General features: G+C 53.7%; 9 protein-coding genes across 9 annotated transcripts; 3 read left to right on the forward strand and 6 right to left on the reverse strand.

Moving 5' to 3' along the window:
* Window positions 1–1,005: 1,005 nt before the first annotated feature.
* CLAFUR5_12499 (Cell wall protein PRY3) lies at window positions 1,006–1,644 on the forward strand (the record flags this gene model as incomplete). Its single annotated transcript, XM_047911647.1, has 2 exons — window positions 1,006–1,182; window positions 1,243–1,644. 2 exons carry the CDS (start codon window positions 1,006–1,008, stop codon window positions 1,642–1,644), a joined length of 579 nt encoding a protein of 192 aa, XP_047767482.1.
* A 294-nt stretch (window positions 1,645–1,938) lies between these two features.
* On the reverse strand, window positions 1,939–2,470 carry CLAFUR5_12500 (putative mitochondrial pyruvate carrier 1; the record flags this gene model as incomplete). The annotated part of the gene is made up of 2 exons (XM_047911648.1): window positions 1,939–2,349; window positions 2,423–2,470. 2 exons carry the CDS (start codon window positions 2,468–2,470, stop codon window positions 1,939–1,941), a joined length of 459 nt encoding a protein of 152 aa, XP_047767496.1.
* Window positions 2,471–3,508: 1,038 nt separating this feature from the next.
* CLAFUR5_12501 (uncharacterized protein) lies at window positions 3,509–5,328 on the forward strand (the record flags this gene model as incomplete). The annotated part of the gene is made up of 2 exons (XM_047911649.1): window positions 3,509–3,892; window positions 3,949–5,328. 2 exons carry the CDS (start codon window positions 3,509–3,511, stop codon window positions 5,326–5,328), a joined length of 1,764 nt encoding a protein of 587 aa, XP_047767497.1.
* A 289-nt stretch (window positions 5,329–5,617) lies between these two features.
* Window positions 5,618–6,151, reverse strand: CLAFUR5_12502 (uncharacterized protein; the record flags this gene model as incomplete). Its single annotated transcript, XM_047911650.1, has 1 exon — window positions 5,618–6,151. One exon carries the CDS (start codon window positions 6,149–6,151, stop codon window positions 5,618–5,620), a length of 534 nt encoding a protein of 177 aa, XP_047767498.1.
* Window positions 6,152–8,816: 2,665 nt separating this feature from the next.
* CLAFUR5_12503 (uncharacterized protein) lies at window positions 8,817–9,245 on the forward strand (the record flags this gene model as incomplete). Its single annotated transcript, XM_047911651.1, has 1 exon — window positions 8,817–9,245. One exon carries the CDS (start codon window positions 8,817–8,819, stop codon window positions 9,243–9,245), a length of 429 nt encoding a protein of 142 aa, XP_047767545.1.
* A 483-nt stretch (window positions 9,246–9,728) lies between these two features.
* Window positions 9,729–10,943, reverse strand: CLAFUR5_12504 (uncharacterized protein; the record flags this gene model as incomplete). Its single annotated transcript, XM_047911652.1, has 2 exons — window positions 9,729–10,660; window positions 10,712–10,943. The coding sequence occupies 2 exons, from the start codon at window positions 10,941–10,943 to the stop codon at window positions 9,729–9,731; spliced, it is 1,164 nt and encodes a 387-aa protein (XP_047767499.1).
* Window positions 10,944–13,002: 2,059 nt separating this feature from the next.
* On the reverse strand, window positions 13,003–13,386 carry CLAFUR5_14680 (uncharacterized protein; the record flags this gene model as incomplete). The annotated part of the gene is made up of 3 exons (XM_047913828.1): window positions 13,003–13,077; window positions 13,135–13,245; window positions 13,294–13,386. The coding sequence occupies 3 exons, from the start codon at window positions 13,384–13,386 to the stop codon at window positions 13,003–13,005; spliced, it is 279 nt and encodes a 92-aa protein (XP_047767501.1).
* A 1,367-nt stretch (window positions 13,387–14,753) lies between these two features.
* CLAFUR5_12505 (uncharacterized protein) lies at window positions 14,754–15,510 on the reverse strand (the record flags this gene model as incomplete). The annotated part of the gene is made up of 3 exons (XM_047911653.1): window positions 14,754–14,885; window positions 14,937–14,964; window positions 15,299–15,510. 3 exons carry the CDS (start codon window positions 15,508–15,510, stop codon window positions 14,754–14,756), a joined length of 372 nt encoding a protein of 123 aa, XP_047767418.1.
* Window positions 15,511–17,185: 1,675 nt separating this feature from the next.
* Window positions 17,186–17,644, reverse strand: CLAFUR5_12506 (uncharacterized protein; the record flags this gene model as incomplete). The annotated part of the gene is made up of 1 exon (XM_047911654.1): window positions 17,186–17,644. One exon carries the CDS (start codon window positions 17,642–17,644, stop codon window positions 17,186–17,188), a length of 459 nt encoding a protein of 152 aa, XP_047767420.1.
* Window positions 17,645–17,748: the final 104 nt, after the last annotated feature.

Raw genomic sequence — 17,748 nt, forward strand, 5'->3', positions numbered from 1 at the left:
ATCACGATCACATCAGGGTTGTACTCCCTTCTCGGACACCTCAAGCCCATCCCACAATGAAGTGGCCCAGCAAGACGCTTCCTATATCCAGGAGAAAATCGCTCTACAGCACCGCACCCCCGAAGAGGCTGGCAACATGCACCTTGAAATTGCTCGGCCGTCACTGAAGCGGCCGTAATGAGCAGCGATGCATGTCGTGGCTGGCGCTGAACTTTTTGATGAGAAGAGAAAAGTTGGAGTCGAGAGAAATTCGCGAAGATGTGTAGGCAGATTGCGGCTGCGCTAGCGGCCCGCTGCCGAGGAGGTGGTGTCACGTGGATCAGCTCAATCGGCAAGCGCGACATGAGCTGGCATGACCAACTTCAGCCAACGATTCTCACAAAAAAGTTGCTTTGTGAAACGCCTCTCAAACAAGGCCCTATCTTCAGACTGAGGCAATCTAAACCACTCACAAAGCACTCACAACGTCGCGTTCCAGACACAAGCAGCACATTGTCCTCGAGCGTGGGCGCGTTGTCACACACACACACACACACACACACACACAGCACACCAGGAACATCTGGACGCAAGAACGTCCTGAAGGTCAAGCATCCAATCTCACAATTTCACATTCCCTACTGTACTACTACCCTCCCTCTTCTTGCTTTCTCACGCGTGGTAAGATCTTGCGAAGCTTTCGTTACCCTCCCCTCGAATCTGTCTTACGTTCCCTTCCAGAAGCCAGGCCAAGCAGCCAAGCAGGTTCTTGCCCCTGTCACCATGCCCTTAGCGAGCCTTCGTATACTCTGGACCTGCATCCTGCTGTCCCTCCCGGCCTATCTACATCACGCTGCCTTGGCAGAAATGCAAGATGTTTCGGCAAGAGCACCAGCAACAACAATCGCTACGACCCTGACGTCAACGACGACTTTACCGCCACGGACTTCGACTATAACTATTACGATCACGCTGAGCAGGAACTCGGCGCCGTACAGTACCAGCGTCACGACTTCGACGGGAATCATGACTTCGACTTCTACAGCTGTCGCATCGATGGCGACGCCGGGATCGTTGGAGGCTGTGGTGCTGAATAGCACGAATTATTATCGGCAGCTGTATCATGCAGAGCCGTTGGTGTGGAACGACACAATGGCAGCTTACGCCGAAAACTACGCAAGAGGTTGCATTTGGAAACACTCAGTACGTCCTCTTTTCCCCTTCACCCCCATCCCCATCCTCCCCACTAACACAAATTCCCAGGGCGGACCCACAGGCGAAAACCTCGCCGCCTCCTTCTCAAATTCGACCCTTGCAATCGACACCTGGGCGGCCGAAGAAAGCAAGTACAACTGGAAAAAGGCCAAATTCACACACGACACCGGGCACTTCACGCAGCTGGTCTGGCGGAACACGACGTCTGTCGGGTGTGGGCTTGTGGCGTGTGATAACGATGCGGAGGGCGGTGTGGAGGGTGATTATCTTGTTTGCGAGTATTGGCCGCCGGGGAACTATAAGGGTGATTTCAAGAATAATGTTGTCAAGGGTGGAGTGGATGGGGATGGAAGTCCGAGTTTGGGGGCTGCGAGTGGTGGGAGAGGGAAGGTGTGGAGGATGGGTGTGGTGCTGGGAGCGGCGGGGTTTGTTGTTGCGATGTTGGCGTGATGAGGGTTCATTGGATTGCGGTGGTGGCAGCGCTGGTCGTTGTCTGCCTTGATGTTGGCGGTTTCTGTTCCTGATGAGTGCACGATTGATACCCCAGCTGTTTTTGGTATTTCGGAGACAGCTCTAGACATTGGACAGAAGTGCAAAGACGGCTCATACCTCATAATGAACTCCTAACGATACGCTGTACAGAGCACACATAATATAGAAAAGCCTGCCCTCCTCTAGCAGCACAGCACATTGTAGGTAATCCCAATCACCTCTTCATTGCCAACCTCTTCCTCAGCTCCTACCTCACCTCGTAACCTGCTCCTTAACCTCTTTCGCCTTCCTCGCCGCCTGCTCCGCCAGCTCCTGCGCCTGCCCCACAACCCCCTCCGCCGTCTCCTCAACCTTCCCCAACCCCTCCTTGGCCCTCTGCTCAAACGCCGTTTCCCGTCCCCCCATATACCACCAATTGACGAACCGATACGCCTGCGTGCTCTGCGCCGTGAAGTTGACCAAGTGGCAGCCGAATAGCAGGTAGTTCTTGGGCGTCACGGCCATGGAGTAGCGCATGAAGACGCCCGAGTAGCCGCAGAGCGCGGCGGTCATGCGGCCGGAGATGATTTCGGGGTCTTTTTGCGTGTCCATGACGGCAGCGATGGGGATGCCGAAGTTCGAGGCGGGGCCCCAGAAGTGTGTGCTGCAGAAGTAGTCGCTGACCTAGGGGAGGGGAGGGGGGTGTTAGTGAGGGAGCGTGGTGGGTGGAGGCATTGGGGGAGAGATGTGGACGTACGGGGTTTGAGCGGATTTTCGCGTTGAGGGCTTTGATTGCTGCTGCCATGGTGGGTGGGTTGTGCTCGGCGAGCAGGTGTGTGGTAGAGAGGTGGTGGTGGTGGTGAGGTGTGCGCTGGGCTGGTGCGGTTGTGAGAGCTGTGAGTGAGAGCTCGCAAGCGCAAGCTTCAGAGCGGAGTTCGTCGGCGGAATGGCTCCAGGGCTGTTGCCGATCTGGGCTTGGCAGGCGATAACGTTGCGCCTCCTCTTGTTCCTTCTTTCCCACCTGGCATCGAACATCGTCAGGACTTGTCCTCTGTCAATGCCAGACATGCTCATGCCGTTCTACTCTTTTCGCTCCCGGTTGCATCCCAGTGTCGACGAAAACACGGCATATCATACAGCTCTTGCTACATCGCAATTGAATAGCTCCGCTATACGATGGCAACACCGTGGGCCATCCCCAGGCGCTCATCAGCTCATATATGGTCGACATAAGGTATTGCTGATGGTCAAGCAGAGTGACAGATTTCCGCCGCGATTCTATCCACCGCGCGAGAAACCACTCGGCTATTCGATGTGTCTGCCTGCCGGCGGCTTCCTATCTCATGCTTGTCACAGTACTTCGCGACTCGATGGCGAGGCGCCAGGTTATGCGACTCGCCACGACTCGACCGTGTATTGGTCCACTGGCATGTCAATGATGCAGGTGCTGCGAAAGACAGGAGCCCGCCTAAAGCGGCGTAGAAGGTCGCTCGATCGCCAACACCACAGCAGTCAAGAGGCCGATGTTTCTGCAGTGTATCTACTGCTGTCTGTTGGTATCTCGTCCTAGACTGCGATACACTCAATGCCTCGAAAGATCTCGAACAACGACGCCGTCCACAAAGCAGATGCGACTGGCATGTGCGACGCTTGTTCGCGGACTTTCTGGTCCATTAACTAACCATTTTGGCTACGAGCAAGCTTCGCGAATCGGTATGAGTACTTTCCAGCTCCTGCCCACCTTATCCCTTTCATCTTGAACTCGCATCACGAACTGGCGACCCATTCTCATCACACCAAAAAACACAACGAAGCGCACCCTTGACATTACCCCAGCATTGCAATGTCTACCGGCCAGCACAAAAATCCTCAGGCGGTGCGACAACATCTATCACCGACCACCATGCCAACCTTGATCACCGACTCCGACTGGGTGCCACAACCGGCAATAGTGAGGGATCCTCTCCAGTTCGAGGGCCGTGATATCAAGATCGCATTGGATGTACACCCTCAACAAGATTTCCTCTTGAACAGCGAACTACTACTCGACCTTTCGACGTTCTTCAACGGCAGCAAAAAGGACTGGGCGCACAACGCCAAAGTTGTGCAGCGCCCAGCCACTGAGGCAGAGCTACAGAAGGAACCAGAACAGCTGACGAGGGACGTCAACATTGTCACGTACCACCTCGCCAAGGTTCAGGAACGCGTCTACATGCTCGAGACGAAGGTAATTTCCCCCCTCCCACTCTCCATTGACCACACTCCAGCTGATAGCAAACATAGCCACCACGGACCAGAGATGACGTCGACAGATCGGCGCAGTACGGGTCCATGGTGTGCCTCTTCTACCTTTCCGAGTTGGCACACGGCTTCCTACCACGCAGCACGGACACGAACTTCGTTCCCGCGGATGGCACGGGAGCAGGCCTTGCAAGAGCGAGGTACGAACATGGCGTGCTATTCCGTTTGCTCTTCAAGCGCTACCACGAGATTGGCCTGTCGGATCTCGACTACACTGGTCTGGCCGATTTGGTAGCTCTTGCAGAGGCCTACGATATCGTCGAGTTCGTGGCACCCGCCATCCGTGAGGACCTTCCCAAGCGCAAAGACCTCTGGCAGGACGTCAGAAAGGAGTACAAGTTCCACCTGGCGCTCTCGATCAAGCTCCGTTGCGAGGCGGTATTCTACGACGCCCTTCGCCACCTCATCGGAAGCGGTGACAATCTCTCCACTCTAGTGGACAAGCTCGACTTTGACCTGGCTGATGCTTTCAAGATCGCCATGAAGCGTGAGCAGCTAAGGAAAGCAGAGGACCAGCTCAGAAAGGACCTGCAAGCACTAACCCTCGCAACCTACATTCCTCACGCGCGCAAGAACGACAACCCCGATCGTGTGAGAACTACCCACGCTTCCAGCCAAATCGAGATAGAGGACCGGAACCGCGCTCAGGAGCACGCGCACTCCCTCATCCTCGAGACCTTGGCGCATCATCTCGTGGGCCAGACCCACTGGTCTCATGTCCGAGAGTACAGAAATTTCCCGACAGGCGTGTTCAGCCAGAGCTCACTGCGAAACTTCTGCAACGCAGTCACCCAAGCATGCCAGACCGACACTATCCTTGAGCTCTTCGCTCCAGATGCCGCCAACGACATCGAGGCAACTGACGAGGAGTACAACGACGGCAAGAAGCCATATCTCACTCTTGCCGTCGAAGACGAGATCAAGAAAGTCATCACACAAATGGCAAACACCGCCCTTCCATACATCGCACCACCCGACTTCCGCCCGGTGACTGCGTGCACAAGCGCAGACAGCCGCGACAGCCGCGGCCTCGGACAGAAGAAAGACGAAGATAAGCCCAGTCACTTCCTCCTCTCGCAGGCTCCTCCCCCGAAACCAGCACCGCGTGGCATGCGGCCAGGAACGCGCGGTAAGTATGATCGTGGGCCGCGTACTCACATTAAGAAGTTCAAGCGTGTGGGTATGACGGCTAATGATGACTCGGACTGTCATTATTTCACGTGCGTTGAGTTCGGGGACGAGGAGCTGGGGCTGCGTCCTTGGGGGGAGGATGATGAGGGGTATAGGTTGGAGGGGTTGGAGGCTGCTTCGGAGGAGTGGAAGGGGATGGTTGGGTTGGATGTGGATGGGTTGGCGCAGTGAGGCGACGGGTTCGTGAGATGGAATGTGGAATGGCTAGGATGCGTGCTCAGCGGGAAAGGGCATGGGTTGCAGAAGGACCTCGAGGCTTCACGAGAAAAGACGCATGTTTTTCTGTACTGCCTAAAATATGTCCCCGTCGCATGCAGTCCTGAATTCCGCAGCAATCATCTTCAGCTAGCCGCCTAGCCCCCACCGACGTAGTCGAGATGGGAAAAGCTCTCAGTATTCCGCATTCCAAAGTCATCAGTGTCGTCGCCTCGTATCTATTCTGGATCCTTAGCTGACTCCTTCAGCAGCTTAGCCCCGACCGTCGCAATCTCGACAAGAACTTCTCATCCTCGAACTCCCCTTTGTCAATCCCAAAGCAGGAGAGGTAGACTGGTGCCATATCATGCGGTCCACACGGCCGCGCGTCGCCGCTTGCTCGCCGCTTTTCTAGGAAGTTCTCAAAGTGAGTGGAGATGAGCTCCTCGATGGTGCAGTTCGTACCGTCTTCCTTCTTCACCGTCGCAGCTTTTATGAGAGTGGCTTCGTCGGGAGTGAAGTATGGCGTGCTGATGTAGTGGACATCTAACGTCTCGTTGAGACGCTTTTTGGCGGCGTCGTCTTTTGCTAGGTTAAGGAAGTCGTGGACCAGGACTTTGATCTTGTACGAGAAGGTTTGGTCTGAGCGGAGTTCTGCGAGTGTGCGTGGTGTCTTGGAGGCTGCAATCTTGTTGGCCTGAGAGGCGGAGGGCTTGGACTTTTGCTTGTTCTTGGCCAGGGGTGCGATGGGCGGTCGCTTTCTCTGGAAGAAACGTCGGATGGTGTGAAAGTAGTCCATACTTGCCTGCTGGTGATGCGCGGCAAGCACACACGATGGAATGTCTTCAAGAGCGCCTCAGGAACCTGTCTGATTAGTAGTGCCGGCAGCATAGTGTGCCTGCTGCAGTGCCAAGACGCCCTCAGCATTGCGATTTCCTTCCACGAACGAGCCTGCCATGGCTATTTTCGTCGCAAACCTTACCAGTGTCACGATGTGCCATGCAAAGCTCGTGCTCGTGGTATCCACGAGAGTTGATCTTCACCACTCATATCTTCCGTGGTAAGCGGGAAGCCGTGTCCCAGCCGACTTCGGCATGCCGAGCTTCGATATGGGGTGGACCTCATTCGTCCATACCACCAGCAACCGTAGCATCCTGCGGTACTTTTGTGGGTCCGCGCTGCTGAGGCTGCTGAGTAGTAGCGAATTCAAGCAGGCAGCGCAGAGCATGGGCCACCCAGCGTCGCCTTAAGAATTTCTTCCTTTCTTCCTCTTTCCTTTCCTCACATCCATCGACCAGACCATCAAGACAAGTCAACCTCAGGCCACCATCAACAACCTCAGGCAAGTCTTCTATCCCCTTTCTGTCTTGGCTGACCTACTTCTCCTTCAGATTCTCTCTTGGCCTTCATGGCTCTTCATAGGGGAGGTCGTCCAACGGCAGGACGCATGAGGGGCCCTAGCTGTCTCATTCATTTGACATGCGAAAGGTGACAACCATCCGTCAGAACCATTCAACTCATGAAATGTGGTGTTCGATTCCCACCTTCTTCACCGCTGCTTGCAGCATCATTCTCCTTTCGGGAAGGTCGTCCAACGGTCAGGACACGTGAGGGGCCCAATACAATGTTGTCGCTCGTTTGACATCGTTGAGGGCGGCAGACTCGTTATGCCAGTGCCATTCCAAACTCACGAAATGTGGTGTTCGACTCCCACTCTACCCATACCATCTTTTCATCGGTGTGTTGGCCTTGTGCCGGCGCCTGGAGAAGAAGTATCTCCATTGTCGTCGTCCTCACCATGCGTGCGTATGTATCACCGCTCATGCATTCGTTCTCATCGTGCTGCCGTTGTCGCCGTGGTTTCTCCGCTGGTGTGCCCGTCGCAATATTGTCGTCGCCGCGCCAGGAAACGCTTACCTTGCTGCCGCTGAATGACCCCACACCGCCGCTGTGCCCTCACCGCTGACACTCCGCTGCCAGGCTCCCACGAGACCTTGGCATCCCGCTGGATTCCTCACCTCGCTGTCGCCACCCTCCACCACCACAATTTCTTGCCCCAGAATTTGCTTACCTTGCTGTCGCTGTAACTCCCCACACCACTGCTGCTATGGCCCCACGCCTTGCGCTCCGCTGCTCACGCTGTCGCCCGCCCGCTCTTGGCATCTCCGCACAGCCCTCCCACCTAGCTCGCTGTCGCTGACTTCCACGCCCGCGAACTTACCTTGCTGCATGTTCCAATATATATTGTCGCATTCTGCCGTCTCAGCACATTCTGGCAGCAAATTTCACAATACGTCGAGCCCATCGCGCGTATGTGCACATATGGAAACACCTCACTGAAGCATCACCTCCATCTCACGTGCCCGTGTTGACCCTCGCACTTGATATGCTCATGCGATTTCCTCGCCTCATCTATGCGGGAGACTGGACCGCGTCCAAATTATGCGCACAGCGCTTGTTGTCCATCCCGTGCATGCAGCATTGCGCTCTTCAACCAGACTTCATGCTCTTTCTTGTTCACTGTGTTTCTGGAAGCTCGGCGCTGGCGGAGAATTGTCGTCTTATTGTCTTCGCTATCGCGCTATGCGCCTCGATCGAGTCATGTACCGCGTGTGTGTCATCTTGACATGGAAGGATCGGACAGTACATGTACTGTATGTCGATACGCACGTCCTCGCGCGACGTGAAGTGGATAGGATGAAGTGACGGCATGAACACCTCGTGTCGGGGCTCGGTTCACGAATGCGACCAGCAACTTCCTTGTCGATCGTTCGACTGTGCGGCAACAACAACGCTTTTCGATCACATCGCAAGACAATCTGTCGTACATATACGCTGTATTGGCGTGAGAAGTGTCTGTGGGCGATAGCACGATCATGACTTGCTCCGAGATGTTCATGCCCTCCTGCGGGCAGCTGAGGCATCAGGTGCAACCTCAGCGAAGGTGCATTCAGCGACAGACACTCTTCTCGAAGAATGACATATCGCACTGCATTGTTATTAAGACGGGCCTGATGTCTCTCATCTATCATTTCATATCGGCTTCGAAGACGTACGAATTGTAGCCCCCAACAACACGCCAGACCTAACACAATTGCACTCCTCCTTCAACCGTGAGGCGGACGACAGCCAGGACATCCTTGATGAGCTGCCCAACATCGAGGACGTCCGCCCGCAGATCAACCCCATCATATCTCCTGTCATTCTCACATTCTCACCACCACCACACTGTACCACCACCATCCTTGTCAGCACATGGGCGCTTACCCCGTTTCAGATCTTGCAGCAGGATGCCAGCCACGACCCGTGTCCGGAGGAAACACAATCCTGTTTTGAGTCAGGTGTCGGTACGTACCTCTGTTGATGTATAACAAACAGAAAGACGACGACATCTTATCGCCACACCACCCACAACGACTCCATCACTTCCAGCTTCGTCGTCACATACCACAGGGGACGTCGCAATGTCCGCCTTCAGCCCCCTAGGCGCCTTCGCCACCTTCGCCGCCTACCAACGCCTCCAAGGATCTCAAGAAGCACAAGATCTATACCAGCTCATCTACCACCCAGAAACCTCGGAACCGACCAACAGTTCACCTTCCCCGTCAGGCCTGCCCCTCTACTTCCGCCTCGCCCGCTACCTCTTCTCAATAACCCTGGCCGCGGCAGTCGGCGGCCGCATAGTCGGAATCCACGGCCACCTCCTCCCCACAGAACAGAAACTGTACCCTACTTCGACAGTCCCAGAGACGATTTCCATGCTGTGGTTGGCTGCGATGTGTGTCATCGCACTTTTTGGCTTGGATGGGAATCTGGGGTTAGGGTTGTTTGGGACGGCGTGGTGGGATATGGTGGATTGGGTGCATGAGCAGGCGAGGGGGGAGGGGTATTGAGTGAGGAGGTTGGAGGGAACGAGAGAGAGCGGGAGAGGTTGGGTTCGGGGTTGGGGTTGGGATGGTGTGGTGGTGATGATTTATGGCGATGGCATCTCAGCGGGCGCAATTGGACGGGTGGGATATTACTTGATGCCACAGTCGCCACAGCAAGAATCGATGCAAAGGGAAGCATCTATAAGCTCCAGCACCTGTTCACAGCGAGGTGCTGGATTCCGAAAGGCGTTGCTGGGCGCAGGAGGCGTGTGAATTGGTGAGGCACGAGACTTCAAGACCTTGTTGCTACGGCGATGGCATACTTTTTATGTGACAATTGACGGTCGCCACTTATGGCACAGAACGCTATGAAATGAATGAATGAACGAACTCAAGGCCTCGCCTATCCAGGCCCATCAATCTCGAATCTCAATCTTGGTATCATAGTCCCTCATAACGCCTGCATTCAACGCCAGCACAGAAGAAGCAAAGTTAAGCAAAAGGTGTTCAAAGCTCCTGGGGAGCATCCAGCTGGAAGACCTCCGGCTCGTCATCGTCTGACAGTACGTCCAAACCGTTGCTAGATGGTCCGAGGAGGTCATCGTCTCCATCGTTGATATCAACACTGGCAAGCTGCAGTAGCTCGGCAAGACTCGTCTTGTCCGCCTTTGGCTCCGCTGCCTTTGGTGCGTCATGGATGTCGGAAAGTGGTCGTCGGTTCGCCGAGACAACGCGACCCTTGGAGTAGCCAATGGTATTGTTCGATGCGGCTTTGGCAGCTGTGAAACGTGGATTGGCGCGGTCGAAGATGGGTGCTCGCTTTGTGGTGGTAAGTGGTCTGCTTGCTGCACCGAGCGGCTGTCGAGCCTTTGGCGCAGTGGTCGAAGTGGGCCGTCCCGTCCTGACTGATCGACCGGCCAGCGCAGTAGCAGCACTCTTCGCCTTCATTGTCCCCGGTGCTGCCTTCACCACTGTGGCATTCGTGCTCTTGCTCGCCAACGGCTTCTTCTTCGCAGCCAACTCCTTCCGCTCCCGCTCCTCAGCAGCCTTGAACTTCGTCTCAAAGTCGCTCATCTCGCTGTCCTCATCGTTGTCCTCCTTCCTGTTCGGGTTGTACTCGGCCCACCATCCTCTGGTCAAGTTCTTGCCTTGAACTGCAGCATAGCTCAGCTCGTATGGGAAGTCATCGGTGTAGTCTTCGGGCAGTGGCTCGCCTCGTGGTGGCATGTACTCGATCTCGCGGTCTTCGGGGTCGCGGGACAGGACGTCATTCTCGACTGATTCGTGGACTTTGATCTTTGAGCGACGCAGGCTGGCTTGCTTGGTGGAAGATGGGCGGTCGCTGTCTTTGGGCTTGTCGGGTGCGAGGAAGGGACCGGGCGTCTTGAGAGCTCTCCCGTTAGTGGTCTTTGCCCCTAGGGGTGCTCGAGTGCGTGGGTCTGTACGTTCTTAGCAAGGCCGGCTGATGTCTGGATGAATGCGGAACATACTGGCTGGAGTGATGAACGCATTACGCTCGGCTTTGCCCTCTTTCACATCACCTTTACCCGCTGCCTGCTGTGTATTCTCGTCGTTGCGAGTCTTGCCGAACGGTGTCTTGGGAGGTTTGCCTGCGGGTGTTTTGGATGCCAGGCCCTTGACGCCTTGGTTCAGCGGCTTGGCAGCTGCTGCTTGTTGCTGTTGGTGGATCACATTCTCATCGTGGTTGCGTGTCGCGAACATGGTGGATGCCGTCTACATCTGATGCTGCGCGTGTATGTGTGCAATGAAGTGGTCGTGCTGTAAATAGGCAAGTCTGCTGCATCAGCGTCAACAGACTTCCCGATTGGGATGCGCTTGAACAAGGGTCCAATTCGAGGAGGAGCTCAAACTCAAAACTCACTCTTGGCCTTCATTCACTTCACGACCATTCATCACCCTGATCATTATCGATATGCTCTATCATCCGCTCTGTTGTTGAAGCCGAAAGATCCCATCCCACGCCTTCTATCCACGGTTCACGACGCACCACTGGACGCGGTACCTGGATGCGCTGAAATGTGACAGAACACCATCCACGCTGTCGACGGGATATAATCATGACCCGAGGAGCATGCAGAACATGTCACCGTGACTTCACTGCTTCTCGCAGACCATCTCCGTCGGCAAAATGTATCCACTTCTCGGCTTGTCTTGTCTCCACACACCCTCAGCATTGAGGAATACATATTATCGTAGGGTGACCTTGTCACACCAAAAGAAGGCATACACAGTATGGCCACGGCTCATCTGGGCACGCTAGTTGGCAATCCGTAGCATCGCTGCAGCACCTTTCCCCACGGAGACAGCAAGGAGACAATTATACGGCGTCTGCTGCTGTTATAAGGACACATCCTTGAACGTCTATTCTAGGGAAGCTGAAAATGACCGCCGTTCTGCTGTTTCACAGGATCCAACCATCACTCGATTAGCGCCGTGCTGTTGTTCCCTGGCGCGGTCTGCATACCGCGTTTGTTGGAGAAGACACCCCGTGGGCCTTCACGCAACCCGGATCACCTGCACCTTCTCGCTACTCAGTCCAATCGTAAGTATCGTGCGACTACAGCAGGCCAAAGATGTGCCCTTCCAGACATTGAGTCGATGCAGCATCCCGGTCGCCATTACATGCCGGCCATTGGCTCTTGGGTACAGGCCTGGAGCTCTGAAGCGATCAGGAAGACCGACCACGAATCGCTGTCCCAATGCTGTACATTGTGTGTAAAGACCACGCTGTCCAAGACATCCCCATAAGATACACTGCGATGCGCGCTCTGGAGTGCTTCAAAGACCACTAGCTCCTCGCCAGTGAGCAGATCCCAGCTGTCAATACACGATAGTATCCTCCGCACCACAGTCTACTCTTCAGTCCGGTGACCTCATCACTTTCGCTATACGGCCAATGGACCCCGGCAACGAAACGATTTCGATACGGCCAGCACGATGCATATCCTCCACCTGTCAGACAAGCTCTTGTTACATATACTTGGATATCTGGCGCTGCCTCCAGCGGAGATACTGGGCTGTCGGGCGCACGACCAACTCATTTCCGAGACCCGGGATATCGTCGACAGCTATGACGCTCCAATGGGCCTGGCTAAATTGCCACCGTGCCGCAGGCTGCGTGATGCTGCGCACAAAGTGCTCAACAAGAGTCAGACTGTATGGTAAGCTAGAGGGACTTCAGACACTATTGCAACATCGATGGCACAGCTCAAAGTACAGCGTCCTCGAGTATTGGAGTCACAAGCGTCGCAGCGGACCGACCTTCCCAGCCAAATCGAGGATTGTAGCAAATCAGTCAAGATTCCAAGAGCGGCAGCCAAGGGCACTTGTGACTGCAACGCTCGGAGACGCTGTAGCTCGTGTGCTTCTCACCACTTATGTAGGTTGCTGCCGTGCTGGATAAGGAGAGGCTCTCGAATTTGCAATGTAGCTTCTTTCGAGCCTGAGCCGGCACTTCCGAACCCAGCTAAGAAACATGTTCTCTGTCGCGATATAGTAACAACACGCCATATGCATGGAAACGCGACCGGGGACTGAAAGTATAGGTTGCTGCGATGACTTCAATGTATATATCGTGTATGTAGGTGGTGTTTTGATGAAGTTGTAACAGAGAATATTTTGAAGGTGGGTGAGCTTATGCATGCTATGGTGCCTAAGGCAGCACTTGTGAAAGTGGTGTTCGGTGGGGAGAATGTAGTAAGACTAGTCCGGATCCTCTTTGGATAGCAACATGAGTAACCCTAAACCGAGCCCTAGTTCTTCAACTTGGCGAACAACCGTGTCCGTATCCTACCGGGTTTTGAAAACCGGTCCAGTAGCTACAGCAGTCTGCGTCCTACCAAAACAATTAGTATTAGTATTTCTTCACTGAGAAGTGAGTACAGAAACATACGCAACCTGTCATTTCAGCAGGGCAACCCGGAAAGTCCGGATGTTGGAGGCAAGAGTAAGGTTGCTGATGTTTTGAACAACTACCGTGCCAGTAGCAGGTCTGCCAGCGATCCTAAAGCAACATTAGTTATAGAGGTGTAGCTCATAATTGTAACCTTACATTGTGTGGATCTGCTGGTACTGCTGCGATAGGACCCGCGTAGGCAGAGCCTAACGCATAGGCCAAGAAGCAAGCTGTAAGTGTGTGTCTCATTGCGAATACTAGCAATTGTTCCTCGCTTTCCGGTTTCCTGTACGAGAGGTGCAAGCGCAAGTTGAGGAATGGTGTGTAGCAATCGTCTTTATACAACATGTGTCGCGGACTGTCCTCTCCGTATTGCCTTTGAGTTTGTTGTCTACCCTAATGGTCTTGCTGTTACACCTTGAAATCGCTCACTACCTTAATGGTCTTGCTATCATACCTTGAAATCGCTCACTACCTCGACATCGCTTACTGCCTTTGCAATACATTGCCCCTCACTAGGGTGTCCATTGCTATGATAGTTTCCTAGAATTACAAACATAATTAAGCGTAGCGACCGAGCGCCAGCCACACCGGAGTACGAGCTTGCGAGTACGTAGGTGAGGCGTCAGCGAGGGAGTGAAGCTCTATACCAGCCCTCAACTAGCCTTGGCGCCCGCTCTGATTGGTCAACTTTCAAGTTTTAGGGTCACGTGACCTACCGCACTGTGCCTGTTGGCGAACTCGCAAACATATACTCGTCGCTAACGCCTATGTCGTCGTATAATAAGCACTGTACGTCGGGTAGCGGTAGCGTGGATCGCACGCTACTTTGCAGTCTAGAAGGGTTGGTAGAGAGCTCCACTCCGCTACGCTTACCTTTGGAGGTTCACAACCGCCAACAGCACATTTTGTAATTAGCATTGGGAAAGGCCTGTACTTAAGACGAGATCATGTGTCCTAGTCGTACTCTGTAATTGACCTCTTAACTGTGTTGGAAAGCGGTAATACCTAAAGAAGGATACTGCACTGCGATATAGCGCCTGAACCTACTAATCGAGTCGGATTGACGAAGCCTACGAATAGCGCTTAACGCTACTACCACCAGTCCATACGCTATGTACACCAGTCATTTACATACATGTACGAACGGACGCCAGTGATTATGTGTATAGCCAGACAGATATTCGTGGACTCTCCGTCCGTTTTGAGAAGGTCGATTATAATGCTATCTATAACTAGTGTCTATCATAATGCTTATCACGGTGTCTATCACGGTATTCATTACGGTATCCATCATGGCCAAAGACACGAGACAGAGCGAGCTTATGTTGTCTCTAGTTCAGAACTAGCTAATCTCTGGGAAGGGAACATCTTCAGTATGGCTTTTGCCTAACGCCCCTTTTTCCGACCGGATCAGACGCATCAATTCGGCAGAAAGCACCTCGATATGCTGTCCTTGAACATTGCAAATGCACTAAAGACCCTGCACAACGACTAGTCCTGCGAGGATACCCAGTGTATCTTCGAACGCACTACGTTCGTCTACAGGCTTCTGCAAGCTCCCTAAGGCTAAGGGGCGAATGTGCATATGCGAGCCACCATAACAATGCTAGCGCTTATGCATAGAACGGGCCCTCGATCCCATCGAGCATGCGCTTACAAGTGGCATTAACTGTCGCCGGAAGATTGTGGAGCAGTTCTTGTACATATTTAGGCTTTACTGCCTTGAGTTTGTTGAGCTCCTGCAGCTGACAGGACGTTAGCGTGAACAGCGCCAACATGAAACATGAACAGCTTACATGCCGTCCGCCTTCCTGGAGATCGTCTCTTCAATCTGCGCCTTAATCTTTCGGTCCAGTCGCGGTAAACGAGGGTTCTGAGGCAGCTGCGTTTTCCCATACTGCCAAATGTCCTCGTCAACAGAGTGTGTAGCTACCGGCAGTGGCAAAGCTCTAGTCTTTCCGTCGAGACGCGTATATCAGGAAGCTCGCGGCTTGTCGCAAATACCTTGACATTTGGTGCCCTTTGTAATACTCTAATTAGGTATTCGAACACACTCTGCCGGGCATTACTGCCAGGACAATCGTCGAGAGCGTCAATAAGCAGGAATACATTGCGAAACGCCTCGAAGTATGCAAGCACAATGCTTTCGAGCTCCTACCCTCCTAAGGTGCTTCTATTCGGCTTGTCGAACGTCTGCTGTAGCATTGATTCGACGGCGAAAGCCATTCGATGATCTTCTGAAGCCTGTTGTGCAGCCAGATTGTCCTGGAAGTGGGTCGCAGCTAGAAGACGCTGCCTCGCTCCTTCGTGTCCTTCGCCGTAGTTCGCACCAAGCGTTACCCCGAAGATCCCGTACAGAGCGTACGACATGTCTTCCACCTCTGTCGTCGTCCGGCCTCCTATCTATTTTAGCTTTTCCTCGATACTAAAAGTCCTGCTTGCTGCATAATCGCACAGCACCGGCTCTCAAATCCCAAGCATTGCTGCGATGTCCTCTTCTAGACCTGGCCCGGACGGAGTTCTGCAGTCTGCATAAGTAGAAGCTCCTTTATTTCCGATTACTTGCTATGTCGTCGTAAAAATGATATGTTGAAAGGCCTTCGTCCTTATTGGTATGAGCGAAGGGTAGCACCCGCAGCTCGAGAAACAAATTGTTCGCTATCGTCGCGGGTCCGCAATACCGCTGTCGTCGCAATGCCGCTATCGTCGTATTTCGATCCGTCGTTCGGAAGGGGATTAACCGCGCCGGGGCTAAGAAGCGAGCTAATTAGGTAGCTATAAGCTCTTTTTAACCAATAAGACGATAGCTCGAATTGGTTAGCGATAGCTATTATTCTAAAGGCCCTTTTCTAAGCACGGACCCTCGAAGAAGCAACAGGTAACAGAGTCTAATTGTTGTTCTCGCTACGGGAGCTTTACGGACATACTGCGTTTACTCCGGCTCGCAAGCTCGCCTCGTTCACTTACGCATACCCTCCAAGCTACCCTTCGCTGAACAAAAACGAGCAACCGAGAAGCGAGCAACTCCTGCAAAGTCTAACCTCTACGAAACCACTCGCTCAGTGCGAACTCGCTCTTGTCTTCTAGTTCCTTGACGTCTGCGAGATATGTAACGCACAACACGGCATTGCGATACTAGTCGAACATTAAGTTGAGCGATTTGGACAGCTCTGCAGCGTTCCCAGTCTCTACGGACACTGCACTCGGACACTATACTCGGTTGCCCTATCAATTGCCCTTTAATCTTAATCAATACGAGGCCCGACTTTGAGAGATACTGCCGAACCCTAACCCTAACCACTAACCCTAGCCCTCCTAAACCCTCCTAACCCAATCCTTACCCCCTACCCGTACAGGTCTCGTATACGGCCTAGAGTCGAGGAGGTGTGTTGAGCTCAAGTTGAAGCTCAATCAAAGTCGAGATGCGTCCAAATTCCAGGGTCCTGTTCTTAGACTTTGCAGGATCCAGCGCAGTGGAAAGTAACCGAGTATGGTGTCCGAGTGTGGTGTCCGTAGAGACAGCAGGTATCTATCTACAGCCACTCCAACCTTGGAACATGTTCCTGAACATATCTTGCAAAGTCTATTATCTTCTTGTATCCGCTCTTGCCTCTGTTCCATCTGTTACGAACATCTTGCAGCGTTGCTTCGCATCCCTCAAGCCAACGATGCGATGCGATCACGTACTCGGTCGATTGTCGTGTCGGAACTCCGTAAAGTCGAGGCTATTGACGTTGAGCAAGCGCATGCTGTACTATCTGTCAGCATCAGTGGGCGCGGCGCATCGAATAGATCGCTCGGTTGCAGGCTTAGAGAGAAGGAAAGAGGGAGAAGGACGGGGAAACTGTCCCGTCGGCCTCTTGGGCACAACAAGGCTGAGAGCAGTGACGCTGCGCCTCGCGCTGCACTCTTCAGCTTCTGAGGCATGCGAGTGCTGTGTGATGAATCGTCGACGAAAACCACCCTCGTGGACGTCATGCGTCGTGGAACAGACTCGCCACTGCGGACGCCCGCTACACCAGCATCTGTAGAGGCGCTTAGATCGCTACACGATCTGATCCTCACACAACATGCGTGTCTGCTCGATGACACCAGTAAACAGAACCTTGAGAGGCACCTCCCATAACTTGCCAGGGCCGCTCAAGCATTGTTCGCTAGAGGTGCCCTGCAGCAAGACCAGATTCGATTCTTGCCAAAGACGAACGATGAAGCCAAAGCTAGGCGGTCGGCCAAGTCGACGGTTCTCGGTAAGGTTAAAGCCATGAGCTTTGAGGATCTCGTCGAGGCCCGCGCGAAGCGTCAGGAAAAGGAAGCCGCCCAAGAGATAAAGAAGCTTGCGAAGGAAGGTCGGGAACGAAAGGCTGACGATGTGGAGGCAAATGCGTCGGCGTCGCAGCCCGAGTCTAAGAAGGTCGTGCGGGTTGCATACGCACCAAAGTACACCCATCAAGGGCTGTGTTGCGCCAGTAGCGCAGATGTGGTAGGCTTGGAGGAGGCGGCTCATGCCGACGATGTGAGGCAGGATACATGTAGTTCTAGTTCGACTTTTCGTATATGTCTCACTCAGCGTTTGTATATCCGTCCCGTCGAGCGACTGGTAGCTTCATA

Source organism: Fulvia fulva, chromosome 10 (genome assembly GCF_020509005.1).
Source record: "Fulvia fulva chromosome 10, complete sequence".
In the NCBI taxonomy this organism is placed as follows: Eukaryota; Fungi; Ascomycota; class Dothideomycetes; order Mycosphaerellales; family Mycosphaerellaceae; genus Fulvia; species Fulvia fulva.